The 14,235-nt window shown below is 41.9% G+C and overlaps 1 protein-coding gene across 1 annotated transcript; it reads right to left on the reverse strand.

Moving 5' to 3' along the window:
* Nucleotides 1–86: 86 nt before the first annotated feature.
* LOC139468019 (cadherin-99C-like) lies at nt 87–10,941 on the reverse strand. Its single transcript, XM_071249679.1, has 11 exons — nt 10,845–10,941; nt 8,359–8,436; nt 7,605–7,765; nt 7,045–7,113; nt 5,851–5,943; nt 5,262–5,360; nt 4,906–5,019; nt 4,119–4,283; nt 2,591–2,711; nt 1,384–1,520; nt 87–170 (listed from the first exon to the last, which is right to left on the reverse strand). The coding sequence occupies exons 1-11, from the start codon at nt 10,939–10,941 to the stop codon at nt 87–89; spliced, it is 1,218 nt and encodes a 405-aa protein (XP_071105780.1).
* Nucleotides 10,942–14,235: the final 3,294 nt, after the last annotated feature.

Here is a 14,235-nt window from a genome sequence, read left to right on the forward strand (position 1 = left end):
AACAGTTCATGCGAGCAACGGGACTCCCCGAGAAAATAAGTCACGGAAAATGAATCCCCCTTCTCTACTGGTGCTTAATGTTGTGGTCACCCAATCAGAGGCGAAGAGGGTTTAACGTTGATGTAGACGATGGCTCGCTCATAGTGCTGCTTTTCAGAGGTTTCCGTTGCCTGTAAGGAAAACAAATCTAACCTATGAAAAGTAGCCAGACACCAGTGAAAATGCTCAGTAAATGTGAGATAATTATTTTCACAAATTTTGAATCCATTTCTCTGTTTATTAGATTCATGTATTTATTTGGTTCAGCTTGGACAGTGAGGTAAATTCAATGTTCTAATGTGTATTTACCTCTCAATGATGTGCTTAAAAAGAGATCTTTGAAAAGTAATGTCGAAAGGTTACACAATATAAGCTTCGCACCCACGCTAACCAGTTTTGAGGTTTTGGTTGGACCATTCGTAACTGAATTATGACACGACTATTCATTTTGCCAATATGACCATCGTAATTGTATGTTGGAGACAATAATGTGGGAATAATGCAGGGAATCACATTTAAACTGACGATCATAAGTACACCAACATCATGTTGATGCAAATATATTACGAAAGCATATTAATCATTTGTTGAGATATAAAACTCTGATATACACACTATTGACCATCACGTGTCAACATCACAGATCCCACACAGCACTGGGGGTAAAATGGGTGATTTCAAAGTCTACAGTCAGGATGACATGTGGGTTAACATGATCATTACTGTCACTAAATGAACGCCAATGAGTCAATAATGTGTATGGCCAGAGACCATATAATATGGTCTCTGGCATGGCCTACACGTGTAACATGGAGGTGTGCGCACGACGTCGGACAGTTCGTTAGGCGTCATCAGGTATTGCTCCCCCTCCCACCCCTCCCCATTCTGCCTCGGTGCTTGTACCATCTGATTTCTGTCCATTTGAGAATAGCGGCGTATTATGTTCTGGTCAAGATGGTCTATGGATGAGAAGTCGGGTGAAAGGGCTGGCCATGGTGAAACATTGTCTCTCTTGCTCTCTTTCCTCACTCTTACTCTCTCTCTCTTACCTCTTACTCTCTCTCTCTTTCATTCTCTTACTCACTGTCTTCTCACTGTTTTCTCACTCTTGCTCTCCCTCAGCCCTCTCTTACTCTTTCTCGTCTCTCTCTAACCCTTTCTCTTATCTCTTTCTTTTACTCTCTCTATCTTATCCCTTATCTCTCTCTTTCTCTCTTTCTTACTCTCTCACTCTTACTCAGTCTCTCTCTCTCTCTCTCTCTCTCTCTCTCTCTCTCGCATATGCCATGACCGAACCACGCCCCTCCACCCAGTCTTGAATCACACCGCTACTGAACTACTCACCTTGATCAGGACCCTCAGCTGTGTCATGTTAGCAGGGGCTGGGAGGGGGGACGTCATGTGTAGGATGCCAGTGTATGTTGCCCCACCTGCCTTCCTTGTGGTGATGCTGAAGTAGCTGGCGTACCCCTCAGGTTCGGCTGAAGTGAAGCAGGCCCAATGTCATACTGCATACTGTTGCCATAACTCCCATTACATGTTTGGCTGTATCACGGCCTGTGAACTTAATAGGGACGGAATGCCCATTGCAACATGTCACAGATGTGTACACGTAAAGGACGTAAACCCCCAAAGGAATGGCGCCAGGAAACCAAGGATCATAGTCGGGTCCAATGACCAGCTTTTCCTGACTGACAAAACGAGGGAGGGGTGGGGTGTGTGTGGGGGTGGGTGTGTGTGTGTGGGGTGGTGTGTGTGTGTGTGTGGGGGGGGGGGGGGGGGGGGGGGGGGTGGTGGTGGGGGGGTTTAATTACCGGTAATTGATTAAAGGACCTTAATAGCTTGCGACCAAAACTTTATAAATGTGGATCAAATTGTTTTATTTCTTCCGATCGGTTTCGGGGGCACGGGTGGCCCAGTCGTCTAAGGCGCCGCGATTCGCTGTGCAGAGTTGCGTCCCTAGGGCACGCCAGAAACCTATGATTGTGGGTTCGAAGCCTGGTTCGCCCCGATTATGTTTCTAGGTTTGTCAGCACCATACCCGTGCTCGTGGGTTTCACCGAAGTGGAAAACGTCTGAGACCTGCATCACTTCGGGTTTTCCTCCCACATTAAGCTGACACGCCGTGATATAACTGGAATACTGCTAAAAGCGGCGTTAAACCCAACTCACTCACTCACTCACTTACTCCGATCGGTTTCGCAGAAACTGAGTTTAAATATTTAAATCTAGAACAAAGTCTTTCATAGGCATTTAGAACTTGGGAGACCATGAACACATGACATTTTTGTGTGGATAGCAGCTTCTTTTCTTATACAAAGGAGACTCACACGAAGGAGCAAGTGGTAGCTCTGACACGTATAAGAATAGGAGTTGCTGTCCATAGTGGTTGAGGGAGTGAAATTTAACAGCTGCTTTATTCGGCGGTAAAAGTTTAAGAGTGACATCATCCTACATCGCAACGGTTTCCGTATTCGTCCAAAACGCGAGGCATATATACAAGAACATGTAACTACATTCAACTGGAGTTTCACAGGACGCTTTGACTTACTCTGTACGATCGAGAAAGTGACTGGCATGTTTAACGTGTCTCTGTCCCTGGCCGAGATCACGACTGGATTGTGCGGGTTTTCAGCGTCAACAGGATCTGGCAGCACGTGCAGCTCGCCATGCTGAATTTAACAGATAAATACAAGATAATTATCAGCTAATCATTCAGGAACTAAAATGCGTTTTACTTTGACATCTTCCCGAGGCAAGAGTTTCCACTGGACTCTTTAAAATCAGTTAACTCTCTTGCCTCGGGAAGATGTACTTTGACGGCATATTGATTTTATCGTTGATATATTTTTAATTGAATTTTTCTTTGTACAATGGTGGCTTCAAGGTTAAAATGAAGTTTATTGTCGCGTTCAAGATTAGTTCACTTAAATAGGGACATGTATGCATGTGTGTGTGGCTGCTGCTTTCATGCCTGTTCTCATTCCTGTTTTATTGTGCTAGTCCACTGAGATAGTGAGTGAGTGAGTGAGTTGGGTTTAACGCCGCTTTTAACATGATTCCAGTTATATCGCGGCGTGTCAGTTTAATGTGGGCGGAAAGCCCGAAGTGATGCAGGTCTTAGACGTTTACCACTTCGGTGAAACCCACAAGCACGGGTATGGTGCTGACAAACCTAGAAACATAATCGAGGCGAACCGGGATTCGAACCCACAATCATAGGTTTCTGGCGTGCCCAAGGGTCGCAACTCTGCACAGCGAATCGCGGCGCCTTAGACTACTGGCCACCCGTGCCCCCTACCTTTGATTAAGCAATAGGAATCGGACATGTTTTTCAAATAAAACTAACAGTCGAGTTTATCGTCACAGCATCTGACTTGATTTACGGCATTATGTTTGAATGTATAACACAGTTATGAATGAAGATAGTCACCCATGACCGCTTGTACATGTGGGCTGAAAGTGGCTTGTGCGCTCATTGTTCAGTGAAGTACGGGACTGATTCTACGCCGCTGACAACAATAATATATTGGTCATCAAGGGTGGGATTTACCTATTGTACCCATGTGGGTATCGAACCCGGTCCTCCGGAGTGGTGAGGTAACACTTTATCAGCAAGGCCACCCCACCGCCCGATATGTAGTGAAGTGAGTGTTGATCGAGGCCGCGATCAGTAATATCGCACGGACGGAAAATAATCGACTTCACGCACAATCAGCCAAGTCACCCGAGCGCTATAAGATGGTGATGTGTAAGTCATCTAATAAATGTGAAAAGGCTAATCGTAAACTCAAAAGAAAGTACACGAAAAGTTTGACGAAAGAATCCAAAATATCTTTTTTATATTATTACTAGGCTGAAGACAGTCGCCGAAACACTTCAAAGTTCAGGCCAAGACATAGCTATAATACCCATAACAAATGCATCACCATTGAAAAATTTCTTTCTTTTTTTTCAGTTATAGCCACCATCAAGCTAGGGTGTATCTTTTCTTTTGCCTGTTTACATAGTTCCAGGCAAGTCGTTACAGGTGAATATTTGTAACATATGGTATCGGTACAACAGATGTCGGTACATACAGTGACGCCGGCAGTAATGGTAGCGGTGTAGCTTGGGTTGAAGCATATCCCATCCTCTTTGATGCAGGATGGGTAGATAAACTGCGGGCCTTGGTCGTCCCCGTCCACGATGTTGACGTTGATCGCTGTGTAGGCGTAATGAGAATAGCCAGTCGAAGGGTTGTCCTATCCAGTTAAAGTTTCAACGAAATTCAAACAAATTGCACGGTACATGTTAATACAAATACATTTACTCTTATATAATGATTATCTCACGATGCATGTGTGACAACCAAAAGTTCAAGGACGTTCATCATGGCTATTATCCCAGCTTTAAGTGAGTGAGTATGGTTTTACGCCGCTTTTAGCAATATTCCAGCAATATCACGGCGGGGGACACCAGACATGGGCTTAACACAACACATTGTACCCATGTCGGGAATCGAACCGGGGTCTTCGGCGTGACGAGCGAACGCTTGAACCACTAGGCTACCCGACCGCCCCCCCCCCCCCCCCCCCCCCCCCAGCTTTAAGACGTCGATATGTAATCATTCCAATGATTGACGTTATGAGCATCGATCTACGCAATTGGGATACGACGACATGCATCAACCAAGTCACCCGATCCAGTTAGTCTTAAGACAAACATGGGACCAATTCTAATCCGGATCTTCACTGGGTGATTCTGTTAAAAGCATAAAAATGAACTTATACGGCGCTTGGCTTATTCAGGCATATCCGCCCAAAGGCAACCATGATAATGTTTTACTGACTGAAATTGATCCACTGAAACTAGTAGTTTGTGTACCCGTGCCTCGACCTCCAAGACAACATGGTTGTGTTTGGTAAAGTCAAGCGTGGACTTGAGGGTAACCACTCCAACGTTGGGGTCAGGTAGCGAGAACAGATCGGCCCCGCTATTCTGAGAAGAAGAACATTCGGTAGTGAGACACACAATATCTATGGGAGACCCTATTGTCAAGCAATATAATAGTGTGACAACCTCTATATCCTTCAGAATAATTTACAAAAATACCAAGAATGATATTTCTTGATCATGACCACCTTTTTAAAGAATACTATGAACAGTCCGTGTCGTTTACGAAACACTGAAAAATGAAGAAATACTTGGTTCTGATTTAGCAGTTGTTCATCCTAACATACCGATCCAGGTCTTATGTGGTATGTGATCCGTCCATTGTCACCCATGTCACGGTCTCTGGCAGTTATTGCGGAGAAAACAGTTGTACCAATCGGGGTGAGCTGAAAAAATGTATGTCTCTCTTAGACTCAAATACCTTGCTTCTTATACCACCACTCTTTTTCAAGCCACGCACGCACGCACGCACGCACGCACGCACGCACAAAATCGTTCACAATTGTACAGTAATATTCTACAGATTTTCAGTGTTGTCTTCTTGATTTCAACTTCTTGCTTTACTTAAAATGTGCCGTTTTTCGTCCAGATGCGGGTACAATAAACTACGTTTATAACGAACACGATTATAAGGAACTGACCGACATAACAAACTTATTTTTTAGTCCCGACCATTTGTTGTATATATGCTTGTAACGAACTACGGTTATTACGAACTAAAATTAGTGTTCCCTTCGAGTTCGTTATAACCGTAGTTGCCTGTACCTTTATCAAGAAGGGTCACATTTTCTTGATAAACTGAAGGAATAAAGAACTTGACATCGACAAGACATCTCTCGAAAATATAATATTTCAAAGATGGTGTTGCAATGTTACCTCGTTGATGCTGAAACTGTATGGCACGTTGATGAAAATAGGGCTGCAGTCGTTGACGTCAGCAACATTGACTCTCAACAATAGATAGTAGTCCTTGGAAAATGAAACATGTTAATGTACATGAATGATTCCGTGTAAGATACTATCAACTACCAACAATAGCCACCAGACATACTGCATATGTTCAACTTAATGGAAACTAAAATATGATCTGTTTTGTCTGTTTGTTTCTTGTTTAACGCCCCACTCAACATTATTGAAGCAAATACATAAAAGGTCGGTCTGTAAATAATCGAATCTGGACCAAACAATTCAGTGATTGACATCAGGAGCATCGCTCTACACAATTGGGATACGATGATATGCATATGCGAGAGCCTAACGACCCGATGCCGTGAGAGTCGCATCTTCACACAAGCTCGGATTTCTGAAGATAAATTCCAAAACGGGTCTTCACGGGGGACTGATATGCAACGTTGCTAACAAACTCAACGAAATATTCATTCGACTAGGTAACCAGATATTTGACATGAAACCAAGAACAAAATATGCATGTTCTGTTATCACGTGGAAATCAGTGAGGTCCACTAGATCTTGTGTCGAGGCAGAACGTGATTTGTATTCCCTAAGAGATATTGGACAAAGAGCAGGTATTCAGATCACAGTCTATTGTATAGGCATATGACGTAGATTAATAATTCCATGTGCCTTCTTCGCGCAGGAACTATCGTCTTGTACAGTAATACAACAAACCTGCAAAACTTCAGCTCTACTTTGCATATACTGAACACAATTTTCATTTAAGATCTCCGATCGTTGCAACCATTCAGACCCTAGGTTTGTGCGCTATGAAGGTATATACAAAATGAAGCTGACGTTCCCTGGGAGGCTATGCATCAGTAATCACACCTATACCTTGAAAAATATGTAACAGGCAGTCACAAAAAATGTGTCACACATGATCAGTTCAATGTAGTATAGGCATGAATTTTTCGACTACAGCAGTTCTGAACAGTTCCCATCCAAGGACGTGTTGAACAATACCGTAAATACCAGATAACAGAACATGAAACGTTCGCTTCGTTCGGTTCGTTCGGTCCGGTTCCGTTCGGTCCGGTCCGGTCCGGTCCGGTCCCGTTCGTTCGTTCGTTCGTTCGTTCGTTCACATTTATGTACGTACTGTCTAAAGCTTACCGTGACATGGTTTGCGGTACATTTCAGAGTGTATTCCATCACATTCATATTTTCCAATGGGGTAGCACCCTGCAAGAACGAATGCAAGTTGATTGGAAATATATTATTCATGATGCCCTATTACATGACCCAGTTCTACTGTGTCTGTTATAAATGAACGATTGATATTTTGCACCATGTCATATTCCAAAGAACATAACATTACAATATCTTATGATATAAGATTATATCAGTTTAAATAAGATTGGACTGTAGGCAAAATATACACTTTGGTCAATTCCGATAGGTACAGATAATCAGCATTTGTCTTCGGCGTTTGCATAGGTTTTATATTTTTGCACTTACACGCAGTTAAAACTTAACGTTTGCATATTAAGTAGTCATGAACTTGAACAGGGTGGGATAAGCTATTGGTTAAAGTGATCGCGCGTCATCACCCGCGGCCATTTGTCTAAACAAGGGCGATAACCCTATGGGTATACATATTCCCTAAAACACATGTCCAATGTTGCACAAAGCCAGAAAGTGCAACCTTACAAAGTTGAACGACAGTTGTTTACCTCTCTGTCCAGTGGACGGACCACCTGTAAGTGCCACGTGCTTCCTGTTTGTCCATCTGTCCGTGGTCCCCTGGTCAGGTTGAAGTACGGGTTAATGTTCGTAAATGTCAGGTCGTTATTGGTAGTTATTCCCAGATCTACATCATAGCGTTGCTTGTTGCCTAGATACAACAACACGGAGAAATCATTCGCAATGGACGGCCATGTCATGTTACACACCAGGCTGGTCATCTTGTTCAAGATCAAAGTGGGAATGAAGTATGTTCAATTTCTTTGCAACTTGTAAAAAAACGGCAAACAAAATTCGATTTTTCAAAGCTTCTCTCGAAAACTTTGTTGTCAAAATTGTTATTCTTAATAATATCTTTTATTGTCGGATAATGCCTTATTGAACATATCCAAAGCATCCCCAAAGCATGAATCAGCGATGCAGACATGGATTGTATAAATAGAAGAAATAAACGGTAATTGTATTTCTTTCAAATTGTTAGTTGTTCAACGTCGCACTCAATAATATTGCAGCTGTATGACCGCGGTCTGAAACGGCGAGTCTGGATCAACCATCTAGTGATTGATATCATGACCAACTATCCACACTGTCGGGGTACGATGACATTAAGCAACTACCCGATCCACTGAGTCGCCTCATACGACCAGCATAGTAAGGTTTCTAGGGAAAACATCTATTCCGCAATCACAACGGGGTCTGACAAAGTTAGATAAGCGTTTGAAAGCCAGACACAGTTATACGTACTTTCAATTTCCTGCAAGGAATTAGATTCTGGAACGGAAGTTCGTAATGTCCCTATGGCCGAGAGCTGGCTGCAGGATGCTGGAATAATAGGATAATACAGTTGCCTGCATCTGTCCCGCATAGTAGATCGAGAAGTAGGCTTGCACTACAAGTACTTAACATCACCATGGTAACACATGTGCCCCCATCCCCACCCCCCTCACTCTTACCAACACATCCTCACTCATATCAACACATCCTCATTCATACACATACATTCTCATACAAACCAACATATCCTCACTCATACCAACACATCTACACGTACCAACACATCCTTACTCATACCAACACATTCACACTCCTACCAAAACATTCACACTCATACTAACACATTCTCACTCATACCAACACATCCACACATACCAACACATTCTTATTCATACCAACACATTCATACTCATACGAACATACCAACATATCCTAACTCATACCAACACATCCTCACTCATACCGAAACATCTTTACTCATACCAACACATCCTTACTTATACTGAAACATTCACACTGATCCTAACACATTCTCAATCATACAAATACATCCACACATACCAACACATTCACACTCATACCCATAAATTCTCACACATATCAACATGCCAACATATCCTCACTTATACCAACACCATCACTACTCACCCCGACGCATCCACACTCATCCCAACGCATCCACACTCATCCCAAACCATTCTCATTCATACCAACACACTCACAATCACACCAACACATCCACACTCACACCATCATATCCTCACTCATACCAACACAGCCTCACTCATACCAATACATCCTTACTCATACCAACACATCCTCACTCATACCAACACATCCTCACTCACACCAACACATCCTCACTCATACCAACACATCCTTAACCATACCAACACATCTTCACTCATACCAATACATCCTTACTCATACCAACACATCCTCACTCATACTAACACATCCTCACTCATACTAACACATCCTCACTCATACCAACACATCCTCACTCATACCAACACATCCTCACTCATACCAACACATCCACACTCATACCAACACCTCCTCACTCACACCAACACATCCTCACTCATACCAACACCTGCTCACTCATACCAACACATCCTCACTCATACCAACACATCCTCACTCATACCAACACATCCTCACTCACACCAACACATCCTTAACCATACAAACACATCCTCAATCATACCAACACATCATCACTCATACCAACACATCCTCACTCATACCAACACATCATCACTCATACCAACACATCCTCACTCACACCAACACATCCTTAACCATACAAACACATCCTCACTCATACCAACATACCCTTACCATACCAACACATCCTCACTCATACCAACACATCCTCACTCACACCAACACATCCTCACTCATACCAACACATCCTTAACCATACCAACACATCTTCACTCATACCAAAACATCCTCATCTCACCAACACATCCACACTCATACTAACACATCCTTAACCATACCAACACATCCACACTCATACCAACACATCCTTAACCATACCAACACATCCACACTCATACCAACACATCCTCACTCATACCAACACATCCACACTCATACCAACACATCCTCACTCATACCAACACATCCTCACTCACACTAACACATCCTCATCTCACCAACACATCCTCACTCACACCAACACATCCTCACTCACACCAACACATCCTCACTCATACCAACACATCCTCACTCACACCAACACATCCTCACTCATACCAACACATCCTCACTCACACCAACACATCCTCACTCATACCAACACATCCTCACTCATACCAACACATCCTCACTCATACCAAGGGTCATAGTCGGGTCCAACTGTTGTTCGATCAATGACCAGCTTATCCTGACTGACAAAACGAGGGGATTGATGTTTAATAATCGGTAATTGATTAAAGGACCTAGCGACCAAAGCTCTCTTAAATGGGGATTAAATTTGATTATTGTTTTCCGTTTTGTTCCCTTTCATTAATGAAAAACGACTTAAGGTAAGTCTGTATGGGAAATAACAGCGACAAACCATTCCGTCATCGTAAGAAACTTATGTTATAAGCAGAGCCCGCCGTACGATTCCGACTATATCATAAACATATGTTTATGAATCACTATCAAATAGTATTGATACCAGGTGTTCGCGAAAAGGGGAGTGTATCTTGTCCAACCGGTGGTTACGCATCACAAACACATGCAAAGGCAAGACAGTTATTCACATGAACAAACACACTGGAACATAGGTGTATGGTCAAAGTCAAAATAATGAATTTCATCGGACATCATTTTGTCCACTAATCCTCAAATTTGGAAATGTCCTCCTCACGTCAACCATGCTTTTGAAAGCTCAACACCAGGTCTCCCAATCAAGAGGCTTATAGTTGTGGTTTAATTCAAACAACATGAATACTCACTGTACACTTGTGTCTTCTTCTGATCGCATTGTACTTGGGACATCAGCAGGAAAGAGAGGAGCAAAATGCATTGGATCTGTGATTTCATGATATTCATTCCAGAGAAAGCTATTCAACGGACCTGTGTTAGATTCATGACCATAATACTTTATGTGTTAAAAAGGTCACGTGTCATCATAAATATACTTCTACATTCCTCCCCTGGTGAGATACGTTGTGTTAGCTTAACACCATTGTGTCACCGACGGTGCAGATAATGGTGTATGCGGGCCAAGGAACCGCTCACCTATCAGGTTGACTTGATATATACTCACCGCCAAAAGAAACGCGAACCATAGAAGCAAATAGAGACTTGTGTACATTGAGAAGAGATGTTTCCAATGTGTACCATTTCATGACAAAACTCACAATCAGTCAAGTGTTACCACAGTGTGTCTATATTCTTATCATGATGTCCTGCACGTGATTTCCAAACTTCACACGTTAATCCTGCACGAATGGTGCATCTCGAGTCATGGATCTATGACGTCGCATGTGATGCGTTCATGAGCGTCGGTTCACGCAACATAAGAGTTTGTTCGTTTGTGCATCGAACCAATCTAATTTCTCTTGAATATGAGTATTTATTCATATATTAACCAGGGTGTTCGCGTTTCCTTTGGCGGTAAGTATATGTCTGCGGTTGCATGGGACAAAGTTCATGATTATTGTTATAAAAGATTTATAATTATACAGTATACAAAAAAGATGCAAGCTTATGGAAATTTAACCCATTGTGTCTATTCTGTACGATCTGTGATTTCTTAATTCCTCTATGCAACGGTTTAATTATTATCATTCATCTGTGATCATCACTATGTGGACCAAGGTTCCACTTTGTTGAAACATATTAGCAGTCTCCATTACCGTAATTCCCAGATAATCGGACCCGGTGGGAATTCGTTCCCAGCAACATGTGCTGGTCGCAAGTGGCGACAAATGGATAGCGTGGTCAGGCTCGATGACTTGGGTGATGCATGGCGCAGTACCCCAACGGCGTGGTGATGCTCATGATATCAATCACCGGATTGTATGGTCTAAACACGATTATTTACAGGAATAATTCTCAGTAAGGCGTTAAACAAGTTTGGAATGTAAACGTAAAACAATAACCGATTATCCTCCGAAACAGATTCTTTTGGGCGTAAAACGCAAATTAGTGGAGAAAATAATATGAATGGATCACTGAAAAACAGGAATGGCACCAGATGTTGCATAATTGGAGCCAATGTGGAATGCAAACCGACGAAGAGATGCTAATGGAAGATAACTCGTGACTGATCCGTAGTCTCAAGCTGTATCTATACAAACTACAAATGAGTTAAATAATTATCAATGTTCTACAATTTTATTACAAAAGAAGGAAGCAAATTATAAACATTGTCTGGATGTACATGTGTGATAAGACATGTCGTTATAGTCGAAACCAGTGTTTTCCTGGAAACTATGAAAAGAAAATATAAAAAAGTTCATATATGAAGAGTGGTCATGTGTATATCTGAGTTATCACGTAAGTAGTAAGTAACCATGTCAATATCGTAGACAAATAGGTAGGATATAGGGTCACACCGCAACGAGGAGAGGTCCCGAGCCATTCGTGATCAAGTCGTGTCATTCCGGGACAAGCCGACTTCTTTCAGGTTACGGAAAGGGGCGAGTGGTGACAAATGGTCCCCGAGCATGAAGCTCGAGAAAGTTCGGGGAACCTCGGGCATGAGTCGGAGCAGACACGCCTGTGGGATCTTGGTGGTGGTGGTATACTTAAAAACATATTTTTAAATTCTTAATGCATGATATTTACGAAACGGACACACGGGTTATAATAAATTTATCATTTTAAAATCATTCTTTAAATGGTCACTCACTAAATGGTCAGTAACTTTACAACCGGCGTATGAATACAATGCATTAGTGAATCGCCCTATTTATACAATATTGCCAGGTGATTTGCAGCCATGTTTGTTTACAGAATCCCTCTCACGTCGGAACTATCTCGGAACTCTAGGCAATAGTTTATTTCGCCCAAGCGCATCATATCGGTGTTTGTAGCTTATAAAAAATAGCTCATGCTAGGTGAGCTCATTTGCAAATGTAATTAAATCAAGTTTATCGGGCTGGCTTACTGCATCTATAAGACTATCCATTATATGATGACTGACGCTATGACGTCTTTAACGTTAGGAGGGATGGTCGTATCACCGTGAAACATAAATTATTATATTTGAATACCATAGCCTTTTGTCTTTCGGATTTCATTTATTCTGACGATGCAGTGTTTTCCATAAATTCGATACATTTATTACAAATAGCAAAAATGAAATCGGGCTATCCAGGTGATATAGAAATCTAGGTCGCAACATATTCTTTATGCGTTCGTTGGTATCAGCAACTCGTTTTTGTCAAATTTGTGATACAAGTGAGTGAGTGAGTTGGGTTTACGCCGCTTTGAAGAGTATTTCAGTTATATCACGGCGTATCATCCTGTATGGAGGAAAAACCGAAGTAATGATGGCCTCAGACGTTAACCATTGAACCCACGAACACGGGTATGATGACCAAGATCATAGATTCCTGTCGTGCCAAAGGGACGCAACTCTGCACATCGAATTTCGTTGCCTTAGATGATTATGGAACGGGTCGTGATACAAAGCACTTTTGATAACTTTATGGTTAGGCATACATGGCCATATGTAATGTGACATATGTGAAAGGAAATCCTTATAAGTAAAAACGCTGAAAGCGTAGACCATTCATTGATGTCTATTCATTGGCATTGTATTTCTAGGTGCGTGTAAGGGGAAAATAATTATAATTGATAATCATAGATGAGAAAAGAACATTTATTTATAATGTTTATACGACGATTAAAACAATACCGGCGAACACAGCTCACCAATCCGACGAAGAAAAGAATCATAGTGATACACACTGCTATCCCCATGTATATTAATACTCATTGTGGTGTGAAAACAAGTGTCACCCGTGATGCATCCAACGTTGGATGAATAAGCATGGAAATTTAAATATAAAACGTTAACTCCAGAAATTAATCAGTCTCGATGATCCATGGAAACAAGTTCCATTGGATGTAAGACTATCATACTTTACACGTGTATCTTAGGCTTCGAAAGAGACAACGAACACCATGACTATTCAGTCTACTATTTCTACTCAAGCTATGTCTACAATTTGACACCAAAATCCGAAATAAACTGATACATCTGCTGCAAATATATTACACCTGGGAACCTTTCATCCCAACTTTAAAATATAAATTATATAAATTAAAACCATTAACATCTTTCGATATGGTCTGATCATAAAGCTGGAGTACAATTATTGCACTATTCAC

Source organism: Haliotis cracherodii, unplaced genomic scaffold (assembly GCF_022045235.1).
Source record: "Haliotis cracherodii isolate W230 unplaced genomic scaffold, xgHalCrac1.p SCAF_2, whole genome shotgun sequence".
In the NCBI taxonomy this organism is placed as follows: Eukaryota; Metazoa; Mollusca; class Gastropoda; order Lepetellida; family Haliotidae; genus Haliotis; species Haliotis cracherodii.